This window comes from Megalobrama amblycephala, linkage group LG10 (assembly GCF_018812025.1).
Source record: "Megalobrama amblycephala isolate DHTTF-2021 linkage group LG10, ASM1881202v1, whole genome shotgun sequence".
NCBI lineage: Eukaryota > Metazoa > Chordata > Actinopteri > Cypriniformes > Xenocyprididae > Megalobrama > Megalobrama amblycephala.
In genome coordinates, this window is record NC_063053.1 from 2,007,939 (window position 1) to 2,035,905 (window position 27,967).

The 27,967-nt window shown below is 36.9% G+C and overlaps 2 protein-coding genes across 3 annotated transcripts in view; one reads left to right on the top strand and one right to left on the bottom strand.

The window, feature by feature from the left end:
- The first annotated feature begins 1,425 nt into the window (after positions 1-1,425).
- msh6 (mutS homolog 6 (E. coli)) lies at positions 1,426-18,452 on the top strand. 2 transcript variants are annotated; one of them, XM_048203914.1, is made up of 10 exons: positions 1,426-1,832; positions 2,965-3,170; positions 3,263-3,438; positions 3,846-6,405; positions 8,328-8,620; positions 11,646-11,763; positions 11,845-11,934; positions 12,019-12,173; positions 15,268-15,467; positions 18,227-18,452. In XM_048203914.1, exons 1-10 carry the CDS (start codon positions 1,600-1,602, stop codon positions 18,306-18,308), a joined length of 4,113 nt encoding a protein of 1,370 aa, XP_048059871.1. In that variant the 5' UTR covers positions 1,426-1,599; the 3' UTR covers positions 18,309-18,452. The 2 variants fall into 2 exon arrangements, with proteins under 2 accessions (XP_048059871.1, XP_048059872.1); XM_048203915.1 differs by lacking the exon at positions 1,426-1,832 and adding an exon at positions 2,321-2,405.
- fbxo11a (F-box protein 11a) overlaps positions 18,421-27,967 on the bottom strand; it is a 41,591-nt gene continuing 32,044 nt past the window's right edge. Inside the window, exons 12-22 of the mRNA XM_048203916.1 lie at positions 27,667-27,884; positions 27,398-27,578; positions 26,106-26,228; positions 25,830-25,915; positions 24,934-25,010; positions 24,701-24,844; positions 24,037-24,147; positions 22,533-22,640; positions 22,346-22,454; positions 22,163-22,261; positions 18,421-19,737 (exon numbers count right to left, since the gene is read on the bottom strand). Of these exons, the coding sequence (XP_048059873.1) occupies positions 19,608-19,737; positions 22,163-22,261; positions 22,346-22,454; positions 22,533-22,640; positions 24,037-24,147; positions 24,701-24,844; positions 24,934-25,010; positions 25,830-25,915; positions 26,106-26,228; positions 27,398-27,578; positions 27,667-27,884 (1,386 nt within the window). The 3' untranslated portion in view covers positions 18,421-19,607. The remainder of the gene's footprint in view (positions 19,738-22,162; positions 22,262-22,345; positions 22,455-22,532; positions 22,641-24,036; positions 24,148-24,700; positions 24,845-24,933; positions 25,011-25,829; positions 25,916-26,105; positions 26,229-27,397; positions 27,579-27,666; positions 27,885-27,967) is intronic.

The following is a 27,967-nucleotide window of genomic DNA, read 5'->3' on the forward strand; positions in this document are numbered from 1 at the left end:
ATCCATGCAGTTTATACACTATACAAGTCTGAGAGACACTGAAAGATGCTGCTATTTTGCATTACGACTCATTTTATACTCGTTTTCACATTACAAAATAGGAGAACAAACTTACATTTGATTCGTCACCTAGATGTTGCAGAATCTCATTTTTACAAAATAATTAACATTTTTAACAAATTATATCTATATTTGCTGTGTGGTCATGCTAATTTGATATGGGATGTTATAAAAGGGCTAACACTGCACTCTGCTGACGTAACAGGAAAACTACATGTGATAACAATCTTTCTAGTCCGAATCCATTATATCTCTTTCAAACTAAAATGCTGCCTTCTCTCATACATCAAATAAATAAATAAATAAATATCATACGTACGCAGACCTCAGAGTCCCCTCATGACGAACTTAAAACTGCGGATCTAATGAATAAATTAATATAATAAATAATATAATAATAATAATAATAATATAATAAAGTTTTTCAGTGTCACTATCAGCTGTAAACCCTGATAGAAGCGGTCACGATAAACGACTGTGATTGGTCCATCCTGACAGCGCGGAGAAAAGTAACAGTACATTTCTCCGCGCTGTTCACACCGGACTAAATCATAATTCTATCCTGATTCCAGGACAAGGATTAAAAATACATATACATACATACACGTGTAATATTTGAAAATATAAAATATTTTATTTTATATAAACAATTATATTTCGTTCTAGAGCAAAAATAATAAGCATAATAACGTCTAATAAGCAATAAATAAAATAAAAAAAATAAAAAAATAAAGTATGGAATTATAATTATTAAAAATAAATATTTTATTAAAATATTAAATAATTATCAATAAAAATATTACTTATGTATAATTGTTTTTTTTCCCCCTTTTATTTATTCACATATGTATTTATTTCCACATTTATTTATTTTCACATTTATTTCAACATTTCTTTGTCCATATGGTAATGAGACATATTTTGGATTTTTTTACATAAATTTTCACATTATTTGTATTAATAATTATTATACAATACAGGCCTAAACTTAATCTTTAAATCATTACGGACGTGACAAAGTAAAAAAATATTGTAAAAAATACAGTTATACATAAATAAGGAAATAAAAGTATAAATAAAATGTTTTTAACATTTCTTTATATATATTTATGTATCTATTTATTATTTCGGCAGTTTTGGAATTCCATAAGTAACAAACACGCTAAACACGCGACTTTTCCCTATTTTTTACATTTATATTTATTGTATTAATTACTTATTTTTTGTTACTTATCAAATACTTCGTTAACATATAAAAACAATGGGATATATTCTAAAATATTCTAAAAAAAATAATACATATACGCGTTATCAGCCACGTGGGTAGTGTAAAAGGATACACAGAGGCTCCTATTGGTCCATATTCTCGCGGCGTCACATGACCCTCCTCTTCCCTTTCCGTGAGCCGCCAGCAGCAGCATTTTCCCGCGAACTCTCATCTGAGCAGGACAGTTCTAGATCTGCTGGAATGGAATATATATATATGAATTCTTCTTTTGAATAATTGAACTCCATATCGCACAACACCCTCTGGGAGACATGGCGAAGCAAAGCTCCCTTTTTAACTTTTTCACCAAGTCGCCTCCTCTGGCTGTGAAGGCCAAATCAAACCCTTCTCCAGTGGAGGCAGATGCAGTGAGCAGATCCAACACCTCCCCTAAAGAAGAGGCCAAAGTCAACAGCAGGAAAACACCATTAAAACCTGCCAAATCTCAAGCTAAAGCTGGACATGCGAAACTGTTCGGAGAGAAAGCAGATACTGCAAAGGAGAGGTACAGTGATATTGTACTGGTTACCATGGTGACACCATATTATTATTATATGGTACAGTAATGGAATCATGTGATGGCAATATCATGGTACATTTTATATATATATACATATATAATAAATATATATATATATATATATATATATATATATATATATATATATATATATATATAATAGCACTAAAATTCTATTTACAAATAAGCACCATAGTTATTTGGACATGTACCATGGTTTTATCATCGTGTAGGCTATACAACATTATTATTTATTTTATTTTATTTTTTTCCTTAGTTATATTTAAATGTTCTTTCGGTTTTCTTGTCATATATATGTACCAAGAGCACCACATCAAACTCCTTAAATATGAGCCCACGTGGTACTTTTGCCTGTTTGGCGGGAGTCTGTGTGGAGGAGGCGGATCAAATTTCATTGCGCCTTTAGGGATTTTAAATTCTCCACAGCAACTGTCCGTTACTTAAAAGCCGTTACTTCAGTTATCGCTAGTTTAAAATAATACATACATACATACATACATTTTAGATCGATATATACAATATGGGGAAGAAAAGAGTGTAAGATTTCTTAAAGCATGTTATTTATTTATTTATTTTTATGACAGTGGTGGCTATTAATACCAAGTTAATTTTATTTTATTGTTAAAAACTGTAGTATTGGAGCATAAACTGTTACCAGTTGCTTTTTTTATATATATATTAAGCATATGGATTGTTCTGTATTCTTTAAAATGTTATATTTAATGCTTGTATTAACAGGTCGATCATTGTTTTAAAGGGTTAGTTCACCCAAAAATGAAAATAATGTCATTTATTACTCACCCTCATGCCTGTAAGACCTTTGTTTATCATCGGAACATAAATTAAGATGTTTCTGTTGAAATCCGATGGCTCAGTGAGGCCTGCATAGCCAGCAATGACATTTCCTCTCTCAAGATCCATAAATGAACTAAAAACATATTTAAATCAGTTCATGTGAGTACAGTGGTTCAATATTAATATTATAAAGTGACGAGAAAACAAAATAACGACTCATTTAGTGATAGCCGATTTCAAAACACTGCTTCAGGAAGCTTCGGAGCGTTATGAATCAGCATTGCATTTCATTTCTCTCCAGAGAACAGTCATCCATGTTTAGTGCTGGCACTCTGGTATGGGCCAAGATGGAAGGACATCCCTGGTGGCCCTGTATGGTTGTTCCTCAACCTCTCACCGGACAGCAGATGAGGGGCCGTGGCCGAGACCAAAGGCTTCACGTTCACTTTTTCGATGAACCGCCAACCCGTGGTTGGGTTAACACAAAATACATAAGAGAGTACCAAGGTGAGCAACATGGTAATTAGAATGTAAAATATTATTCAAGTGGGTATAATACTTCATTCTGACCTGACATAATTTCTTGATATCCTTTCAAGGCTCTGATAGCGCAGACGCCAAATCCGGAGGCATGTTCTTCAGCGGTAAGCCTGTGATACGTAAAGCAATGGAGCTGGCAGATGCTGCAATGAAGCAGAGTCCTGAGCAGAGACTGAAAATGTCCATGTGCATGGATCCCTCAGATGAAGAAGAGGAGAATGAAGAGGATATGGAGGTGAGCAAACACTAGACAAAGTAAATTAATATTTACATGAAAGATACATTTCATTTTAAGTGGATAGTTCAACCAAAAATGTAATTTCTCTCATTATTTACTTGTCTTAGTCTTTCCAAACCTGTATGACTTTCTTTCTTCCATGATTTTGAAGAATATTACCAGGCAGAATGTAGCATCTACAGGCAAAAACAACACAAAAAAGAACCATAAAAGTAGTTCATATGATTTATTGCTGTATTCCAACTCTTCTTAAGTCAAGCAGTAGCTTTGCGCGAGGAACAGACCGAAATTAAAGTCAGTATTTACTGAAAAGATGTCAGTGTGCATACATTAACATTATCCAAACATTTTTTACATTTATTTTTGCAACCATCTTAATTTCATCATGTAATATTTTATTGTAGGTTGAGAAATCAACCATATCGGATGTGGAAATGTCTGAGGAAGAGGCTGAAGAAAAGAAGAAGCCCAGCCGACGTTCATCTCGTGCTGCAGCTGAAAAGAGTCAGAAGTCGAAGCGTAGGCGCATTGTGGTGGCATCTGACAGCGACGACTCCGGCGAAGAGTTCAAACCTGATCAAGCAGGAGGAAGCAGCGACGAGGAAGACGAGGAGGGAGTGAGTAGCGGGGCTGAGGAAGAAGAAAGCGAGCCGGAGCCCGAACCAGACAGCCCTGTGAAACCGGTCAAGCGCAAACGTCCTTTAGAGAAGCCTGCTAAATCAAAGAGCAAACCAGATACCCCAAAACGAGCACCTGCAACTCTTCCATCCGTGGCGTCCGACACCAAATCTCGACTTTCTGCTTTCTCCGCCCCGGATAACTTCGAAAGTCAGAGTAGCAGTGCAAATGGGACAGATGGAGGATCTACTGTGTGGGACCATGAGAAACTCGACTGGCTGCAGGACGGCAAGAGAAAGGACGCACAGCGTAAACGACAATCTGATGAAAACTACGACCCCACAACTCTATACGTTCCTGATGATTTCCTGAACAGGACTACGCCGGGAATGCGCCGTTGGTGGCAGCTGAAGTCTGAGATGTTTGATACTGTTCTGTTCTACAAAGTCGGAAAGTTTTACGAGCTCTACCATATGGACGCAGTGATTGGCGTCAACGAACTCGGCCTTACCTTCATGAAAGGTACTTGGGCCCATTCTGGCTTCCCCGAGATTGGCTTTGGACGCTTCTCAGACGTACTCGTGCAAAAGGGCTACAAAGTGGCTCGTGTGGAACAAACCGAGACGCCTGAGATGATGGAAGCACGATGCAAGAAATTGGCGCGTCCCACCAAATTTGACCGCGTCGTCAAGCGAGAGGTTTGCCGAATCATCACGCGAGGTACTCAGACGTACAGCGTGCTTGATGGCGCCCCTTCTGAAACTCAAAGTAAATATCTGTTGAGCATTAAAGAGAAGAGCGAGGAGGACAGCGCAGGCCATGGCCACATCTACGGGGTTTGTTTCATTGACACCTCGGTGGGACACTTCCATGTCGGTCAATTCCAGGATGACCGGCATTGTTCTCGTTTGCGTACCCTGGTGGCACACTATTCTCCGGCCCAGGTTCTTTTCGAGAAGGGCAACCCGTCAGCTGAGACGCTGAAAATCTTTAAGGCCCTCTTATCGTCCACTTTACAAGAAGGCCTCAATGCTGGTTCGCAGTTTTGGGATGCCCAGAAGACCCTAAAGGTCCTTGCTGAGGAAGACTACTTCAAAGAAAGCAAAGCATCAACTGATGATGAAAAGGGATCAGTGCTGCCTCCAACTCTCAAAGCTATGACATCCGAATGTGATGCTCTAAGTCTCACTCCAAAGACGGGTTATGAACTCGCTCTTTCTGCCCTTGGCGGCTGCATGTTCTACCTCAAGAAATGTCTAGTGGACCAGGAGCTTCTTTCCATGGGCAACTTCGAGGAGTATGTTCCTGTCGACGTGGAGATGGAGCAAGCTGGAGGAGCATCTTGTTTTTTTGCCCAGACCCGTCAAAGAATGGTTTTGGATGGAGTGACCCTTGCTAACCTTGAGATCCTTCAGAATAGCTCGACTGGCGGTCCTGAGGGAACCCTACTTGAACGATTGGACACGTGCTGCACTCCCTTCGGCAAAAGGTTGTTGAAGCAATGGCTCTGCGCCCCGCTTTGTAATCCATCCTCCATTGGTGATCGCTTAGATGCTCTGGAGGACCTGATGGGCGCTCCGTCCCAAGCGACTGAAGTCACTGACCTACTAAAGAAGCTTCCGGATCTTGAAAGGCTACTTAGCAAGATTCACAGCATGGGTACTCCTTTAAAAGGACAGGACCACCCGGACTCCCGAGCAATTCTGTACGAGGAGGTCGTCTACAGCAAACGTAAGATCGCTGACTTTCTCGCAGCACTTGAGGGATTTAAAGTTATGAACGAAATCGTGTCGATCATGGAGCCTGTCGCTGAAGGCTTCCGATCGAAACTGATGCGCCAAGTGGTGCTCCTCAAGACAGAAAACGATGATGGGCTTTTCCCAGACCTTTCGCCAGAGCTCAAACGTTGGGACACTGCTTTCGACCATCAGAAAGCTCGCACTACAGGTGTCATAACTCCAAAAGCTGGCTTTGATCCGGAGTACGACCAAGCCCTAAACGGAATTAAAGACTGCGAGAGAGGCCTGCAGGAATACCTGGACCGACAGAAGAAGAGATTGGGCTGTAAGAATCTATCCTACTGGGGAACGGGAAGGAACCGCTACCAGCTCGAAGTTCCGGATAGTGTTTCCGAGAGGAGCGTGCCAGAGGAGTACGAGGTGAGGTCCACTAAGAAGGGCTGGAAGCGGTACTCTACCAAAGAGATCGAGCAGCTGTTTTCAGAGATACAGAGCTGGGAAGACAAAAGAGACGCAGCTCTGAAGGATTGCATGAGAAGACTCTTCTACAATTTCGACAAGAATTACAAAGACTGGCAGACAGCTGTTGAGTGCATGGCAGTACTTGGTAAGAAAAATAAACTCTACTTTCTATTTAAACTTTCAAAATGTTGGTATAAATGTGTTTAGAGGAAAACTTGTTTTTGTTTTTCATCAAATTATTTCATACAGAATATCATATATAACATATCAGGTCTTGACATTAACTTTTTTGCTCCTCAGCCACTGTGGCTAGTGGTTTTCCAAAGTTGCATATCCATTTAGCATTTTCGCTGGCCACAATTTTGACTTTGATACCAGGGGGAAAAACTGTCATTATAGATATTTTTAATATTATCTCATAATTTGGCAGCAGATATATTAGGCTGCTGTCACTTTAAGACCTGACGCACAGATCCATTATACTGTTACACATGCGTTTTCTTTGTCAACTGTTAACATTCACTTAAAACATAACTGACTGTGTTTACGTGAATACTCACCAAGACCGGCATTTTGACATTATTTTGTATGTATTTGACTGTTTAAGCACAATAAGCAGCGAAAAAGAACTCAATTTACTACTGAGAGGGTGTGAGCACACAACCTGCATTTGGTGGGTTGGCGGGTGTTAATGTTAAGCCCTGTACTAGGTCTGGGCAATAAAACTATATCGATATTTATTGACGGTACGTCTTAATCGGTAACGATAAAAAAATGTCCGATATAACTCTTGATATAGTTTCACTTAAATGCATTAAAATGTAAACAGACGTGAAGTTTGGTTGCATGAACAGCTCTCAAGCTCGCTCCGTCACAAACAGACGCACTATGAGTGACAAGCAAACAAGTTGCTGTGGAGTTCAGTTGTGCAGTTGCCACGTGAAATCAGAACACACAAACAAATGAATATGAGTGCTGTACCTGCCGGCGACGAAGAGATTGTGAATAAAAAAGCACATATCAGCTCGTCAGTGTGGCAGTTTCATGGCTTCCTTACGTCTTACAGTTGATCTACTTCAGTTCATCTTGAGAGAGCAGTTGTCGTGTCGGTAAAAAAGCTGCACAGTGTTTTCAACCACACAGTATCTTTATTTCTGTGCTGAGATAAAGTTTATAGCTCATATAAAAACACTAATGTCTATGTTACTGTTAAAAATAGAACAAATCAGGTTTTGAAAGAAACTTAGCGCTGAAAACGACGCATTTATCGATTACATTGTTTCGCCACCAGGTGGCGACAAGTGACTGTTAAAAATGTATTTGACGTTGAATCTTCATCATATTCTTTCAAACACACTGATTTCATCCAGTAATGGAACAAGAGAATTTATGAGCGAGTCACTGAATCATACATCCAAACAGAATTTTTAAAAATAATTAATTCAAATAAATTTTAAATTTGTAAAATAGCAGCAATTAATCAGAATGCAGCAATTAATATTTTGTCAGAACCTCTAGTAAATAACATATTTCATTTAGTTCATTTAGTCATTCAGATTCGTGATCTTAGTTTGAAACAAACAAAAAAATGTTCTCAATTTATCCAGAATTGTGCAGCACTAAGATTTGTTTACATTTTATTTTGCATTGTTTTAAAATTCTTTGTTGTTTGCCTTAATTAAAAATACATTGGTTAAATTCAAACATCTTTTTTTTTTTAAAGGTTATTAAAAATTCTTCAATAATTATCGATACCGAACAATATGAAACATTATATCGTGATACATTTTTTAGCTGTATCGCCCAGCCCTACCCTGTTACCATACTTTACATCAGTAATGCTGTATTCATTTATATCTTTTCAACTCCTAGCTGAAAATAAGCTGTTTTTTATATTAGACTAGTTTGACTTTTTATTCCAGAATTGAATTGTGGATTGTTTTGGATCACAGAAAATGCTCCAAAAGTAAAACATTTTCAATAAAAAAAATGATATGCTTGCTTAAAAAAATTGGTACTAGAATAATAATTGGTAAAATGATACATTTCTGTTGTTCTCACCACCAGATGTGCTGTTGAGCATGTCCCGGTACAGTCAGAGCGGCGACGGGCCCATGGTGAGACCAGAGATGGTTCTTCCGGGTGACGGGTCTCAGTCGCCCCCCTTCCTGGATCTGCGAGGGTCCCGTCACCCTTGTGTCACCAAGACCTTCTTCGGTGATGACTTCATTCCCAATGACGTCTTCATCGCTTGCCCTAGCGGTGAAGAAGAAGAGGGTCAAGATAATGGTAAAGCACTTGCCCCATGTGTGTTAGTCACCGGGCCGAACATGGGAGGCAAGTCCACCCTAATGAGACAGGTGAGTGTCAGTAATCAGTTTTCAAGATGACAAACACAATGTTCATGGTGTGTTAATTAAATGTTAATGAAAGGGAGAATTGTTTTTTGGGTGAAAACTATAAAAAACCTAATTCAAATGAATAAAACTGAAATAAAAGCTAGTCACTAAAACTAGTGTTGCGCATTCATTTCTTGTCCAAAATACATTTTACATTTATGATTGTGACAGATGCTTTTATTCAAAGCAATTCCTAAGAATTCATGCTCTCATAAAATACATTTTATGAGTTTATGAATTCTTGGGAATTGAACCCTTGACCTTGGTGTTTCCATGCTTTACTGTTTCAACTAAAGAAATACAATCCTTAATTTATTTTCAGTTTTAAAAATCCACTAAATCCAGATCTCCAATCTAGTCTGATGTGACTTTCAGTGTTGTAAAGGGAGTAGATGAAATGTTACGTTGTGTCTTCGGCTCATGTTTTAAAATAATTATGCAAAATAACTGATTTAAGATGAATCATGACCAAATTTCAGATTTCATTGTGCATGTAGCAAAGAATTGTAATCGAATCTTTATTGGAGTGAATATTTTCACCCTTACATCCCTAATCATTGAATAATGATTTAGAATGTAGTCAAGAAACATTTAGGCAAACTTCGCCCCATAATGTGTTCAGCAGCTGTTCAGGCAGGAAGAAGGATGTGGTCTGAGCTCCTATTTCTGGAAATGCAGGTTTCTACATCATGTTTTCAGAATGTTTAGTTGTTTATGACTGGAAATTCTGTCAATGAACATAATATTAACCCTCCGGAGTCTGAGGCTGATTTGGGGCCTGGAGAAGTTTTGACATGCCCTGACATTTGTGCTTTTTTCAGTTGTTCATAAACATATTAATGACACAAGTGTCATTACACTGTATTCAGCACAAACTAGGCTACCATAATATGTGAGGAACATGTGTGTACATGTTTGTGTTTTTGAAGGAATAACGTTTATGCGTGGTTACTGAAAAAACAAAAAACTTAAGTCACTGATATAAGGCCAATAAAAGTATATTAAATCTGTGTTCACAAGACTTTTGGGTATTGAAGGTTGTAGACTAGAGTTTTTGCTTCAAAATTATGTAAAAATTATGCTGACTACTCTTTCATTTATAACAATATACTGATTTAGTTTTTGTAAGACACTTTTTGCCAAGAAACACGGTATGCGAGGAGGCGTGAATCTCCATGAATAATGGCTCATTCTCACCTGTGAAGACAAAAGAATTGAATAGTAATGACCTGAAAAGACTTGCATATTAATGAGGCATTTCAGTCAGGTAGGCTGTGAAAAAAAACTTCTGTGATGTCTCAAGCTCATCATGATATATGAAACATACAGAAAAATTTTATTACAATATAAAATAATGGTTTTATATTATACTTTAAAATATAATGTATTTCTGTGATGCAAAGAGTCTGAATATAGGCTTTTAGTTTAAAAGCATGCACATTTGGAGAAATATAGGATTCTCATATGTTTATGTCAATTTTCTATACAGAGGAGTTATTTTTTATTTAATATTCATTGTTATCTCTATGAGCGCTGGTGTTTGCAATTCATACTGCAGCCGGAGGGCGCTCTGTGCATTTTAGTCCACAAATTCACAATTTCAAAGAAGAAGACGATATTCCATGAATGGTGTTTACCAAAGAAACAAAAACTCACTTAAAACTTATCAATAGAAGAAAACAAACAGGAATTTACTGAATGTCTTCCAGAGATCGCTAACCATGGCTTTTTCATCCAGATAAACAATTTTCAAGGCAATAAATACACGATTGAGATGATGAATGCATGTGTTGTCTCTGAATTTGCCTGTGAATAGCGCTCCCTCCGTGGGCGTGGCCGCATTAGTGGGTAATGAGCTGAATCACGGACTTCTGACATGGCTCTCTTTTCATACAGATTACATAAACACAGAATGTTTGTTTTCGATTTGACTTGCACGATTTAAAACCTGACATTTCAACGTTTTGTTAGACATAAGTATGAATTTTTTGTGATTAGTATTCACTAAGTTACACTTCATTTTCTAAGAACTATCAGATTGGACTTCGTTCAGAGGGAGATGAGAGATCACGCATCATGTTAGTTTTCTTTATTTTACAAAAAGCACAACATTTTGTTTTTACTCTGAGTGTATACAAATAAAAGGAGATATTCTATAGTTTAAATTGATGTATTACTTATGTCTCTATGACAAAAAATGACAGAGTATTTTAAGTCTGTTTTGCTGCAATGTGAAAAAAAACCTGCAAAACGCGCCGGCGCGTTTTTAGACCTCAGAGTGTTAATGAAATCTTCAAAAATCATGGAAAAGTCTTGGGCATTTTTATATTATTTAAGTTGTTTTAGTAAAGGCACACTCAAAAGGAGTGTGAAATCTACACCAACTGAATTTATGACCTATTAATTGAGAGACTATATAGAATATTTATACTTTTAGGGATTCATTTCTCTCACTGAAGGACTATTGAAGTCTTGATGTTGTTTTTTGGCTCTACTAGAACAGGTTTTCCTGCTTGAATGTTGATTATTCTCCTCATATTGTTGCAGCTCCTCTCTTCCCAGTCTGTCAGTAACGCTCTGTTTAGTTCCTGTCTCTATGAAGCCCCTCCTTCTGAAAAGCACAATGTGCTCTGATTGGTCGGCTGGAGCAGTGTGTTGTGATTGGTGTTTGGGAAATGTCCCGCCCCTTACCATAACTGCCAGTTTCAACACACTACTAACTAACTCAACCAGGCCCCGCCCCTTTATTCTGCATATGAATTATTTAAATGAGGAATATTGTGAAGAAAACTCAAGATGTTCAGAAACACTGACACTTATATAGAGAAGAACTCCCGCTGGAGGGACTTTTTCATGCTCAAACAGCAACATTACACACTAAAGAAATATGAAGATGTAAAAATGCATCATAGGACCCCTTTAATGAACTCCCTGTTAAATAGAAATAAAGTAATGTGCAGATTCTTTATACGCCCATGTCTTTCAGTGTGGTCTGGTGGTGATCTTGGCCCAGCTGGGCTGTTACGTGCCTGCTGAGAGTTTGCGTCTCACTCCCGTGGACCGAGTGTTCACTCGTCTTGGCGCGTCTGATCGTATAATGTCAGGTAAGTTGCTGCTTACTTCTTTCCCGTTCAGCATTCACGTGTGCGCTTTACTCTGAATACTCAATCTACCTTGTTTTCTAGGTGAAAGTACGTTCTTTGTGGAGCTCAGCGAGACTGCTAGCATACTTTTGCACGCCACCAACCACTCCCTCGTCCTGCTTGATGAACTGGGTAAATGATCTGTTCATCTCACATTAAACAGTTATGAGAGAATATCTCGGTGTAAACTGAATAAGTGTTCTGCTTGAACTGCAGGCAGAGGTACGGCCACGTATGACGGCACAGCCATTGCGAGCGCAGTGGTGAAGGAGCTGTCGGAGAAGATCTGCTGCCGTACCCTGTTCTCCACTCATTACCACTCACTGGTGGAGGACCACGTCCAGGACCCTGCTGTGAGACTCGGACACATGGTCAGTTTCAGCATCGTCTTCTTCCTATAGAAAGTATCACTTAACTGACCAAAGAAAATACATAATGCAGAAATACATCCAGAAGGGTTTAAAGGGTTAGATCACCCAAAAATGAAAATTTTGTCATTAATTACTCACCCTCATGCCGTTCCACACCCGTAAGACCTTCATTCATCTTCAGAACACAAATTAAGATATTTTTGATGAAATCCGAGAGGTATATGACTCGTCCATAGACGGCAATATAATCAACACTCTCAAGGTCCAGAAAGGTACTAAAGATATCGTTAAAACAGTCATGTGACTGCAGTGGTTCAACCTTAATGTTATGAAGAGACAAAAATACTTTTTGTAAGCAAAAACAAAACAAAAATAACCACTTTGTCTAGATTTATATCCAGTTTTTCAGCTGTCAACAGGGCTCAATGCTGAAGATTTTTTCTTTTGTGGTTAAAATTTGTACTTGCCTCACAACAAAAAATTTATAAAGTAAAAGAAAAGAAAATGGGCCTATAAAAAAAGCCTAGTTATTGTTTTTGATACATGTAACCTTAATAAATATGGTTATGACACCAAAAGCTACTAGATTAACTCACTTGAATTTTAAATGTTGTTAGACAAATAAACAGTAAGTAATAAAATAGTAACAAATAATCAAATTATGAGTAATAGCAAAAATAAATACAACAGAACAAAAGTATAAATGAAATAAACGGTGCTTTTCAAGTTTTTCATGAAGGATTAAACAGGAGATTTACAGGTACAGAAATTGTTATATAATGTATAGCTATATAACTATAGAATAGATTAAACTTTATTAAAGTTAATCAGTCAAGAGCAGTTACAGATGCATAAATGTTTTGAAATGTTGAAAAATAAAAAACGTTAAATACTGTTATTTGAAACTTATTTTAAAAATGAAAAGACCCTTTTTTTTTTTCCCACCCCTGGGAGTCAGCCGACATTGGCTTAATGTAGCACCATCTTGTATATGTTACATATTACCACGCTTGTTTGTACAGCTAATTTTTAACCACTTCCCTTTTTTCTGTGCTTCTAATATGTAAAGCTGCTTTGAAACAATTACCAATTGTAAAAGCGCTATATAAATAAATTTGACTTGACTTGACTTGACTTTAAACATGAAATTAAACCCGCCAGTAGGTGGCAGCAAATCACTGTTAATGACCGAGTCATTGAGATTCAACCGATTCATTCAAACGGCTGATTCATTCAGGAAGAGAATGTAAGAAAATGTAAGTCACTTGATATTAAGTTCTTGTTCATTAAACTGTACGTTGTATAAAATCAATATCGCATTTGTAATCGTGCTGATATTTGGAGAAAAACTGCGCTCTTTGTGTAATGTTGGTTAATTATATTATATAAATATAAAATTTATACAGGGGCATTTTGCCACTTATCTTGAATTCTGGGTCATTCTAAAGGCATTTTAGGAGACTAAATCACGCAGTGAAATCGTGCACTCCAAATATGCACACGCACTAGTCTAACCTACTACACTATGTCACGTACTGCATGCGTGCACTCAATGGGTGTGTTTGTTTGTTTTTTGTAAAGTGAAGGACATACTCGATAATTTTAGATCGTTAAATCAACAATTACGATATCATAGACGATACATTTCACACACCCTACAGTGACCGTTCAGTCTACTATCCCGAGCGTCATTCACAGTCCTTACTGTCGAGCCCTGGTCAACCAAAAGTTTGTCCATCCAAAACATTACTCCCATTGCTAAAACAATGTTCTAGATATATTTACAACTCAAACACACTTTTTTGTACAGAAGAATTTCTTCATGTTTTCGGTTTTAAATCCAGTACATGTTCCCCATAGACCTCTACTGTAAGTTCATTAGCACGGTTTTCTTCTCTCAAAGTGAGGGATGAGAAATGTTTTTGGTAATTGACAGACCAGACAGAGTCAATTCACACCAGCGTTTAGTTAAAGGCACAATATGTAGGATTTTTTGATTAAAATATTCAAAAACAATGTTATATATTTTGTTGACTTGTGTACTTGCATTATCCCAGATGTTTCCAAGAATGTTTAAATCCAGAGAAAGAAGCAATTTTGACCAGGACACGGATCATGTCCGTGTGTCGCCTATCAATGATATCATACCCGCGTTACCCACGATTTCCGGTTTTATTTTGTAGAAACCATGGAAACACCAAAGATGCTTTAATATACTGTTTTATTAGACAAGGGAACAACTGTTTGGATACATTCATTGACAGAAAATTAATCATGTTATATAGCTCAACACAGCAAGTCCTATCCTTTAAATCTCGTTTTCTTGATTTACCGTGAGTACCATGTTTTACCATGCCTAATATCGATCTATCTTTCTCATAGCAGCTGCCGAGCGAATACTCAGAGTAACGTTATAACATAATTTTCAACACACTCAAATGTATCTAATATGATAAACAGCACTGCTTTACCCCACATGCGCTTGACAGGAAGAAGCGGAAGTGGCGACCGCATCATAATAAAACGCAGTTGTCTGATCAACATCTCCCAAAATCCGTGCTCAATCTCGGCATCATCAAGCTACGCCTTTGTTTTGAATAAGCGACCTCTAGTGGTGAAAAATTACATATTGTGCCTTTAAAGGTGCACTTAAGACATTTTCCCCCGGTTTCTCAGACAAGGCTTAAGCTAGTCCCAGACTAAAATGCATGTTTGAGCTTTTTTAACTAGAAGTAACTTGTACTGATATATCTTAAAATATGTCAATGCCATTGTTTTGTCTCAAGATGCACACCAGTAATGTTTTTTCTAGGGTATGTTTAAAAAAGCTACTTAAATTAATGCCTAATCCTGGCTTAATCTAAGCCATGTCTGTGAAACCAGGCCTTTATGTTTATATTTCACTGACCCTTCGTAACCAAGAAAGGTCTTGCACTTTATTCGGAATAAAGTTGACATGAAATCAAAAATTGACCTTATTTATTAGATTTGATTTGGTTTCACCTATAATTTGCTTCCCCAAGCCTCTGATTCGATAAGAAACAGCAAAGCACTGTGAAATAAGTGATTGTGTTTACATTTGTTTCTGTCTCAGGCCTGTATGGTGGAGAATGAATGTGAGGACCCCAGTCAGGAGACCATCACTTTCCTCTACAAGTTCATCGGTGGCGCGTGTCCCAAAAGTTACGGCTTCAACGCAGCCCGCTTGGCAAACATCCCGGAGGAAGTCATCCAGTCCGGACATAAGAAGGCCCGTGAGTTTGAGAGGAGCACCGTGTCTCTCAGGATATTCAAGTAAGACACTTTATGAACCGTGTTCAGATTGGATCATTTTGCGTTGTGACGTTTTCATGACAATTAAGCACATTTTCCCCCAAAATGATCAATATAATCTGTCTGGGCACACTTCAGTAACTTTTTTTGGTTAAAAATGATCCAAAAATCAATTAAGCAAGTACATAACCAATCAGTGCTCAAAACTATCTAATGGTAAGCTTGTAATAATGTTTTCCAATTTGAGTGATTCGGGTTGGTTTCTGTGGGAAATACGAGTTTGCCGCCGTTCGTCTTTGCGTCATTAACGTCTGGATAAAGGAGTCCCGGCTAGTAGGCTATATCGAGTGTGTGGCTGGAATAATTAAATTTGTCATTTTGATGGTGACTTGTAATCAAGAAAGTTCAAAACGACAATCATCACTGACAACTGGTGAATCACCAGCAGTAAAACACAAAAGACTTCAGAGTGACGGAAATGAATTACATTCCAGATACGTGGGATTACACGGTACTTACAAAATATTTGTATTTCAAAGAGAACGAGTTCTAATGAACATTTAATTGCTTTTTGAGGTTAAACGAACAATATCTTTCAAATAAATTTGAATGGAATAACGCTTCGACTGTACAGAAATTGAAATTTATGGGTAACGCTAATACACACTAAATAGGCCTACACATAGTCACATAATGATGTTGTTAACATTAACAATTTGAGAACAAAGTATAACAATAATAAATATAGCTGCGAGCAGCAATTATTGGGGTTCAAGCGTTTCAAGGCCTTAAAGCATGTGTAAAAAGGTATAATGGGGCGTTCACACCAGACGCGACTTGCACGAATAAATCGCACTTAGTTGGACGCTTGAACATTTTGAGTTTACTTGCTTCATTCGCGCATGAAATTCACTTGACAACAGACGCAAATTCACGTCATGGGAGGGGCTTCAGACTCTTCCACTTCTTTCTGCACACTTCCTCTGAATAAACACATCAACTCGTCAGTGGGAAAGTAGTTGTAAAATACAGCGAATAAGCTCAATTTGCCAGCTTTAGCTAGCTTGTAGTCTCAATATGTGTATATATATAGCTCAAATTGAGTAAAGAGCGTTTTTTACAACTTACCAGATTGTCCGACCTCCTCAGTCGCTTTCATCCAAGCAAGATCCTTTTTATTCCTGTTTCTATAAAAGTACAAATATGTATCGTACAGCGATGATGATTTTGTCCTCCATTGTCGTTTCGGATTTCCGCCTCCGCTCGCTATGTCGTAATCGCGTCACTGCTAGAGCAAGCTCCTGATTGGTTAATGCGGCATGAATATTCGGCAAAGTTCAAATTTTTCAACTCATGCGAATCACGCCTTACGCATGTCAAACGCTCAATTCGCACCACAGGATGTCTGTTGTCTTAACGTAAATCACTCTCGCTTCATTCGCGTCTGGTGTGAACGCACCATAAAGGTTTTAATTAGCAAGCCCATAACCATCTCCATCATAGATGGAAAAGACCATTTACAGCAAATACAGATAATTTATCATAGGAAATATGTCGTTTTTAAAGCTTTTTAACAAGTTGAGCCAAAAACCTAGGACTAGTTTGCCAAAGTTGGTTTTTGAAATAATCTCCAATATTTAACGAACAATTTGATGGATAGAGGCGGTCCTAGAGGGAAAGTTGCTCAGAATGAGGAGTTCTACCATGTGGTACGAATGTTGAGGGCGTGTGCAAAAAAATCACGCGATACACAATGCTTTACGCACATGAAAAACGTGAAGGCGCCCCCCTGTGGACAATTTCTTTTGAATTTCTCAAGTTTCGTTCCTATTGGCCGATGACAGACATGTTTTTCGAGATACGTCAACGTCCTCATAGACCGTCATTGCACCTCGAACGAAGACACTGCATGCCAATTTAAGTTGATCAGACTAACGGTGAAGTATTTATTGTCATTTTTATGTTTACTACCTATTATAGCACCACCAAGTGGCCAGTCGCTGCGTCCTTTTTCACACGACCACAGAATGAGCTCTTACATAGGTGTGCCAAGTTTGGTGAAAATATCTCATTCTGTTCATGAGTTTTAGCCATTTTAGTAAGTGGCTCCACCCACTTTGAACGTTTTGGCGGCCCCTAGGGACCGTGAATCGAAATTTCAACTTTTTTTTGATAATTACTGACAATCAGACTTCAGAGAATCTCGCTGCACTGGTTTGGTTCTGATCAGTTCGAAAACCTAGGACAAGTTCGCAAAAGTAGGTTTTTCAAAAAAAATCCAAAATACCCGAAAATTTTGCCAAGAGCGAATCCGAGACATGCATCTATCCACCTTGAGCCAAAGATTCCAACGATAATCATATTCCAAGACGACGTATCTGTAATTCTGAAGTACAGTGAATTTCCACACTGGTGCGTTGACTGACATACATTAGATTCATCCGCGCTGAGGCTCAACCCGCATAAAGATAATAATTCCACAAATAACTGCAATTGCAGGTTTCTAACAGAGATGGCGACAAAGAGGCAAAACTTAATGACAATCATTTTAAACTGTGATAATGTGAAAAGTTTCTCAAGTACCAAAGCAGCACATTAAAAATATTTTAAGGTTTTCCTAGTCGACTCTAGAGTCGTGGCTGCTTAAAATTGTAGGGAAAAAAAGTTATTTCAATGTTTTGACTGTATTGTTGTTAATATTGATGCATTTTCCAAACCCTTTGAATACTAGTATGCATTGGAGAATTGAATTTATTTACAGTGTTATTTCTTTTAAACAGGAAATTGTGCTCATTCGCTGAAGACTCCTCCGCAGATCGAGAGCAGTTCGCCACACTGGTTCAGATGATCGGCAGCCTGTGATGGAAAACGTTTCGTTTTTGTTTGTTTTGAGTATTTCTGTTCTAGTAATTCCATGAGTTATTTTTTTGCCACATAGAAAGCAAGCAAGCAAGCAAGCATCTCACTACTGAAATGATCTAATAAAGTTTATTTTTAAAAATGTAACACGTTCCTCTTTGACTAGGAAATTAAACTTTTGATTAATTACTACCAGCTACATAATGGTTATTGAGTACTTCACAATATATTAAGTCTAGATGTCATGGAACATGCATACAATTCAGGCTGTATGAGAACCCACGGTCACCAAATACAGTTGGATGGAGGGGGGGGGAAAGCACAAAAAAAGCTGTACAGATATTCCTCAGAGCTTCAAATAAGCAAGAAGCCTCTTAAAAATCTCCAGCAATGTCACTTCCTCTCGCACGTCAACTCACTCGGAGTGAAATGGCGCGAGAACGCTATGCTTTCACAAGTCTGGTGTCTTGCGTAACCTTTTTTGAATCTATCCTGATGTCATCCAATCAGGATAAAGGGGCGGGGATTAACATTTAAATCACTTGGGCCAAATCATTCCCACTTGGACGCTTTCCTTTCACACTCAACACATTGCTGGAGAATACTTAGTGTTTCTTTCTCTTTTTTTTTTTTCATCCTCAAATCTCTTTCACAGAAAGAACATACATCCTGCGACATGAGAACAAATACAGCAATCTAAGGTATAAACAACCCCAAAATTAATATACTTAATAAAATAAAAAGACATTCAAGTACATTTAAGATTTTTGCTTGAAAATACAAAACTACATGAGAAAGCATTAAAATCAAACCTCAATAACGTCTTTAAAAAAAACAACCAAAACTGAAGTGCTGGGTCATTTTTTTTCCCCGTACATATACAAGAGTGCGGTGACGGCTGCTTGGAGAACAGGTGCATCATGGGAAGCATTGTGAGTCTATTCGCTCTAGGTCCGTTTCTCTCGTGCGTGGCTCAAGCCACACGCTTCACCGTCCTCGTTTACCATCCGTCATCCCACAAATCCTGAGTCGCCACCTTCCCGAATCCCGGCGCGTGATCCGAGAGCATCGCAACCGCTTGCAAACAACAGTAGGGAGAAACAGGATCGCAGAGCGACTGTGTGTTTGCATTTGTTAAATAGAAATGTTTCCTCTGTCCACGTTTACACAATGCTTTCTTTTTTTAAAGAGTTTCTTCTTTTTTTCTTTTTTAATAAAATTGAATTATTTCTAGCGTGTAATCTCATCTGCACTGGACTGAGCACACAGAGTCTGTAGGTCGGGACGGGCCGGCGCTCTGCTTCAGTTGTGCTGCAGCGTGTTGGACTCTATAGGAGGGGCCGAATCGTACAGCGTGTCTGTGTCGTGAGTCGGCTCTCCGGCTAGTGTGCACGGGTTTGACAACGTCCCTGCGCCGCAGTCACAGAAAAACCTGCAGACAAACACATTCAATTAGTACACTATAAAAACTGTTTTCAACACTGATGATAATCAGAAATGTTTCCTAAGCAGCAAATCAGCATATTAGAATGATTTCTGAAGGATCATGTGACACTGAAGACTGGAGTAATGATGCTGAAAATGCAGCTTTGATCACTGGATATAAATTACACTTTACTATATATTCACATAGAAAACACTTATTTTAAATTGTAATATTTCAATATTTTTACTGTATTTTTGATCAAGTAAATGCAGCCTTGATGAGAAGAGACTTCAATTTATATTCCCAAATTTAAAATATCTATAATACAGTATTGAATCATTTTTGAAAAAAAACAAAAAAAACAAAACAAAAAAAACTGCGTATAAATGTATACTGTCATGATGAATACAAAAATATAAACAAATCAATCTGTACTTATTTTACTTATAAGCAAGATAGTTATGATAATTAGCCAAAAACAAATTTTAAAAACAACAAAAAAATGTCTGGATCATATTTTACACAAAATGATTAGTTTTTTTAATTAGTAATTTAATTTTTAAACAATTATATATATATATATATATATATATATAATGTAACTGTTTTATACAACAGTTCTTTCTGGTTCTCGAATCTGATTGGCTGAGAGGTTTTTCCAGCAATGCGATATTCTTCCAGTATGTCCCGGTGACAGTTTCACCGTTTGAATCACAATCTCACAGCGAGTGTCATGGCAGACATATTTTTATAGATACTGCTGTTATTTTGTAACGGAGATATGCGATTCATATGTAAACATATAGCGCCTATTTGAAAATTTGTTTAGACGCTTTTGGAGATGTGAGCTCCAGACCGTCAGTGACCATTCTGTGCTCGAGTACCCGCCGAGAACAGCTTCATCTCGGCCAGTGCTTCGGGAATTTGCCACTGGCTCTTACGTAGATAGTGTTTAAACATGAGGTATAATTCGTTTTCAGAGCAATCTTTGCTCTTATTAATCTATTACTTGTTCCAGAGCTAATTGGCTAAAGGGCTATATTAAGTTTCATAACTTTATTTACATTGAAATTAAATCCTGTACTAACTAGAGCACTGCTTTTGTACGTTTGACTGAACTGTTTGCTTGTTTTTTTCCTATTTTACTTCTTATACTGTTATAATGGCTATTGTTGTTCATTTAAATAATATTGTTCAATAAATAAATAACATGCCATATTTTTTGGTATTGAGAAAGAGTCTGTTAGTGATTTCGACTTCAGTGAAAGTTACATTAATACACCATTAGATGGCGGCAAAGACTGTCTTTACGAGTGAGTCAGTCGCAAAGACTTTTATATTGAAATGGACTGAAGCAAGGACGTTGTTTTTACTTTAAACAACATTTTACGAGACAAAACTGATAACTGCATTGACTAGCGCTGTCATGGGAAATCCTCATATATGTTAAAAGGACAAAGATATCGCTTTCCACAGCGGACATTCAAACTGATTTTGTGATTATGAATATAAGATTGATCTGAAGAAAATCAGCTAGATGCAGGTAATGCACTCACTCAGGTGATCTTTCTCTCATAATACTCTAATATTACAGTGAATTTCAATGAAGCGACTCAACATTCCATCGTTACGAGTTCTAAAGTGGCGTTTTAGAATTAGTAATGGATCTTGGGCTCAACTGTTAAAATGTCAAATTGAGATATAATTGTGTCGGAAGGAAGTAGTTCCTCACAAAAGAGGGTTTTTAAAGACAATCTGTTGTTGTTCTTATTTATTTACACACTCGTGCCGTCGAACTGTTGTATAAATGCAATATCACACTCGTAGCCGAGCGATATGGCTGTATATGAGCACTGTGATTACCTATGGCCGAATCACAGCCGTGCTGATATACAGCCATATTGCATGGCTACAAGTGTGATATTGCTCATATATCTTCATAAATTAAATAATAAAAAGGGCCATTATATATTTTTTTAATTGTGACATTTGCTTGAAACTTGAGCACATTTTCTCTCCAACTGTCATCATAATGCAAAAACATCAATAACAGTAATATTTTTTGGACATAATATTGGATTTTTTTTTTTTTTTAAATCAGCATAAATTATCGGCAACAAATACCATCATGATGTATACTTCCAAATATTTTTTATATATATATATATATATATATATATATATATATATATATATATATATATATATATATATATATATATATTTTTTTTTTTTTTTTTTTTTTTTTTTTTTTTTTTTTTTGTACTCATTGTTCTTAGAAATGTCTTTTTTCCCCACATTAATGCAATTTTCTTCTAAAAAAATAAATCTAAAAAGTCCTTAAAAATAGGCTTTATTTTCTTTAATGCAAAATATTTTTAGTAATAAATGCAAAGCAAACTCATCATAACATTTGGAGGGCATGACTGACCTATCATGTCTAATAAATTCTACGTCGTGCCCTTGATGGCATTTCTTGATGCAGTTCACACAGATGGCGTTGCGGTCTGTGGTGTTACAGGTGTGACACCTGCACGGAAAAACAGAGCAGTGAGAAAGCAGCCGCTGAAGTTACACGCATAGAGTTCAAATGGACATTCCTGAGGAGCGTTACCTGTAAAAATCGTGCATTGGATAGCTGGTGTAACTGGAAATCTTGTACAGGCACTGACCTCTGCTCACCGCTTTCTCAATGGCATCCTGATTGTTCATGATTTTGTTGTCTGTAAAGAAGATTAAAGGGGAACGCGGTTCATTTCAAGTTCGTTAAAGTCAGCAAATTCAAAATGTTCTCAGTTTACCTTTCATTGTGACGTTGACGCCAGATGCGAGAAACAACCCACCGAAGCGGTTGTTGAAAATCTGATTGCCTTCTAAAGTCGCCGTTGCATGATTTGTGATCTCAATACCTGCAAACAGCAATTTTTGCATATAATGAATATCTAATCTGTGTGATTGTATGAAAAAGCATTTTCAGTTTTTAACAGTTCAGATCAATTTCATTGTGTCATTTCAAGCTAAATCAATTCTCCACCGATAGCCGATTATTCAGAATGATATCTGCCGATACCGATAGTTTGGGGGTTCTGCCTTTTATACCTTCTTTTAAATTAATAATAATATCATTATGATTAATAATTAATCATTATAATTTTAATTATTGTATTATATTTTGAAAGAAATGCAAATAAAAACACATTCCTCAAATTAATATTAACACATTAACTAAATTCTGAAGATTTCTGAATGTTTTCAATTCATATTACTATTAATATTGAACATCTAACTGGTTTCTTAGCATTTTCTTTACACAAAGCACAAATTCAGTGCATTTTCCTGCCCTCTTTTGATTGACAGGATATATCGGCCCTGACTATCGGCTGTTTTTAAACTATATAATTTGCTTTTATTGGCCAATACCGATTATTGGCCGATATATCGGTGCATCTCTAATAAATATTAATATATGCCCACACAAATCTGCACAAAAAGACAAAAAATGTTTACTATTGAAAATCATAATAACAGGGCTGACAATCCTAACAAAACATAAGCGATATTTGTTTATCCACATGCTTCCTGTTCACTTGATGTCATCATTTGTTTTACATTTACAGAATAAATTAATGGCAGTACAATAAATACTATCATGTATACTTCCAAATGCACTTACAAGTCATTTTGTACTCACTGTTCTTAGAAATGTTTTTTAACAAGGGATGCACCAATATGAACATTTTGGCTTATACCGATAACCGATAATTCTTTATATTTGAAAGCCGATAACCGATATATTGGCCGATAAATCTAAATCCAAATTTTATATAATTTTTGAGAGCGTAATTACTAAAACTAAAGTCTCAGCATTAAAAGCCGTGTCCCAAGCACACAATTATAATGTTCTCATTATAATATTATATAATCTATATGACAGACTTGCGCTGCACATGTTGCATTTACTGTATTTTCCTTTTTGAAGTGATTTTCAATCATATTTCAAGCAATTCATAACCATCATGGTGAACAGTGCACATCTGAAGTGTCTCAGCTTGAGGAAATAATCCATTATTTATCGGTTTTAATATATCGGCCAAACTTTCTTATCAGACCGATAACGATAATATATTTCAGTATGGTACCGATATGGTGGCCGATATATCCTGCATCCCTATTTTTTAAAATGTGCATATTTGCTAATACAGAAATGGAAAAACCTTTAAAAATTAAATAAAAAGTTCAGTTGATGTTTAGAAAACACCTAATTATATACTTCTAAAAACTTCCTGTTAAAACAAATGACTTTACCAGCAGCAAATCCGTCGAATATCCTGTTCTTGCGCAGCACAGGGTGACTGTTAGTGCTAATGAGGACTCCCGCCTGGGCGTTCCTGAAGATATCGTTCTCTTCCAGCAACCCTACAACATTCAAATTCAACATCATGATGCTGAAGTGCACACACCTGCTCAGCAGATCCCATTATTTGCGTCTGATATAAGTGATTGTCCACACTGAGCATCACAACTGTTCAGATCTTGCCGCTCTTAAGATTTCCAGAATATCTGCATTGGTTTCTTTTGCGATGACGTTGCATTGGGGAGTATTCGCTAAAAACAACTGCAATATGGAAGGGTTTGCAATACAGATGTCTTATTTACTGGGAGTGATTCTAGCGAACCGGCAGCTGGCATAAACACCCAGTGCTCTCATCTGTCCTTTTCAGAAATGAAATGAAACTGAAACTGCTGATTCACTCGCTCTCTAGCGAGCATAGTTTTATATATTTAGATATAAAGAGCAATGTAGTGCAATCATTCAACAAGACATCCTCAGCTCCATAAGATTTTAGGGCCGGAGTTGAACTGAGCTTTCTGGCCCGGACACAAGCCGGGAACCTGCTCTGGAACTGTGTTGGTGGAAAAGGGGTACGAGATTACATGAGACATAATGGAGCATGAATAAGACCATCACCTCGTCCTCCATTGAATATACAGATTCCTCCGTCCCTCCCGTCGTGGATCTTGTTCCTGCGGAGTGTGGGATTGCTGTCGGTCTTAATCCAAACCCCAGCCATGGCGTTGTCAAAGATCTCGTTGTCTTCAATAAAGCCTAAACCTGAGAAGAGATTCAGAGGCTCTTATTTTTCTGACCAAAACAGAAATATGAGCCTTTATATCAATCGAGACATCAAAAGGAAACATTACCTGAATTGTAAACAAGAATTCCTCCATTTTGTCCACCCCAGATCTTATTCCTCCTAATTTTGGGATTGCTGCCAGTTCTACAAAAAGAAAAGAAAAAAAGATTAAATTTTATGTCACTACTTTTTTTTTTTTTTTTTTTTTTTTTTTTTTTTTTAAGAGCTCATCGTGATCATAATCACAATTATTTTACTCATTTATTTTGGAAATATCATGCATTTATTAAAATTATAAAACAAACTTGTCTTTTTAACAGTAGTATTTTGAAAAATATAATAATAAAATAAAAATAATACAAATTATATATATATATATATATATATATATATATATATATATATATATATATATATATATATATATATATATATAAAATTATAAATAAAATAAATTAGATAATTTTAATATGATCATATTCAATTAATATGACCGTGGTAAAATGATTGTTGTGCCACATTCCGTTGTGCAATAACAATTATAAATAAAAATAAAATATAAATAATTATAAAATAAATTACTTTTTTTTTTTTTTTTTTACAAAAATTCATTACATAAAAATACACAGAACCAAAAAAGGGTTAAATATGAGCAACTTTTTTTCTACTTTTTTCCTGTGTATTTTTATGTAATGAATTTTTGAAAAAAAAAAAAATAATAATAATAAAATAATTTATTTTATTTACAATTATTTATTTTATTTATATTTTATTTTTATTTATAATTGTTATTGCACAATTGTGGTTATTGCAAAACGCAATGTGGCACAACAATCATTTTACCACGGTCATATTAGTTTAAAGCCAAAATAATAAATGAAAATAAAATTCATAACTGAAGTATCGCCCAGCCCGACATGATAGTTCTTGAAGTCTCTTAAACCTGAAAATGACGCCACTGACCTGATCTGAACTCCAGAGTACATGTGGTTATAGATGTCGTTGTCTTCTAGCACCCCGTGACCATTATCATAGAAATAAACGCCCACCTGCGACAAAAACACATTGAATGCATCACCTCAAGAAGATCAAGAGACTTCGATCTGGAGTAGCCCATCCCAAATGCCACCCATGCAGTCATGCTTATGCCAAGTTTGGTCTTTTGAGCCATAAAATGCCAAATGGGAAACATTTGGAAGCAGGTCACACAGACTGAATGCAGATCGGAAGTGTACGCACCTGTTTTCCACTGTGTATCCTGTTTCTGCGGAGCACAGGTGTGCTGCCCGTGGTCACCCACACACCGGCCAGCGTGTTGCTGTACACCTCGTTCTCCTCGATCACACCCTGACCCTTCTCATGCTGCAAACCAGAGAGAGAGATGGGAAATCAGTCTACACTGATGATTTAGTGAACAACCTGGTTATTACGACTAGAACAGAATATTGCAGCATTTATAATAAATGATTTATACGTGCACGTCATTATTTTTTTTAATTCATATGCCCTTTGAATCAGAATAACTTCCCCTTCCTCTTCTCTGATGATGAGGGCGGGGCAACCCGTCACTCACATGAGATCCACCAATAGCAAACCACAACCATCCAATCAATTCCTCACAGGCAAAATCAAGCCCCGCCCTACATTTTTTCTTGTTTGAGAAGCAGTTTCACTTGGATATACGACACAATAGAGAAGAAAAGACTATCACAACTTCAGTTTCATGCAATCGGCCAATAATCATATTGCTGATAGTTTAAAAACAGCCGATAGTCAGGGCTGATATATCCTGTCAATCAAAAGAGGGCAGGAAAATGCACCGAATTTGTGCTTTGTGTAAAGAAAATGCTAAGAAACCAGTTTGATGTTCAATATTAACAGTAATAATATGAATTAAAAATTAAATATTAATGTAATCTTCAGAATTTAGTTAATGTGTGTTAATAATACTTTGAGTAGTGTTTATTTTTATACTTTATTCAGCAAGGATGCATTAAATTAATCAAAAATGACAATAATATGTCATTTTATTTAATAATATATCATATATATTTAATAATATATCATATATATTTAATAATATAGTAACACTTTAATTTAGGATCCAATTCTCACTATGAACTAGTTGCTTATTATCATGCATATTACTATGATATTGGCTGTTTATTAGTACTTATAAAGCAGATATTAATGCCTTATTCTGCATGATCATATTCTACATCCCTTAAAACTTCCCAATACCTGAACTTAACTTAATATTAAAAAGCAGCAAATTAGGAGTTTATTGAGGGAAGTCATAGTTAATAGTTATTTATAGTGAGAACTGGACCCTAATCTAAAGTGTGACCATAATATATGTAATAATATTTTGCAATATTACTGTTTTTATTGAGCAAATAAATGCAGCATCGGTGAGCATAAGAGATAAAAACGTAAAACATTTCCTAAAAAAGATTACGTGTGTCATGTGACTTACAAAATAAGTTTGTGATTCTCTGAATAATAATATGTCTTTTCGTCTGTTCTCTCACCACATAGATGCCTCCATGCTGTCCGTCGTGGATCTTGTTGTGCCGGACGATCGGACAGCTGTTGGTCCGGATCTGGATTCCAGCTAAAGCGTTGCCATAGATGTCGTTCCCTTCGATGAGACCTCGGCCGTCGCCGAATATGTAAACACCACCCTGGTTGCCATTAAATATGGCGTTACCCCTGCGATTGATCGGACGAGAGGTTATCACTGTACAGATCCTGATATGATTAGACATCAGAAATCATATACTTATGTCTATTAAATCACCTGATCGTGGGGTCGCTGTTTGAGGTAATCCACACACCCGCAAAGTTGTTTGCATAGATCTTGTTCTCGATGAACTGGCCTCGGCCCTTCTCGTGCACGTAGATGCCGCCCGTCTGTCCGTGATGGATCTCGCAGCGCACTACTGTAGGGTTAGCATACGCCTTCACCTCGAAACCTGCTATCCGGTTCCTGTGGATGTTGCAGCTTTCAAAGTAGCCCTGCAGAGGGAGCCAGAGAGTCACGAAAACCAGACTCGCAGTGTTTTTGCCACGTTCAGAATTACATACTACTCTCACTTGAA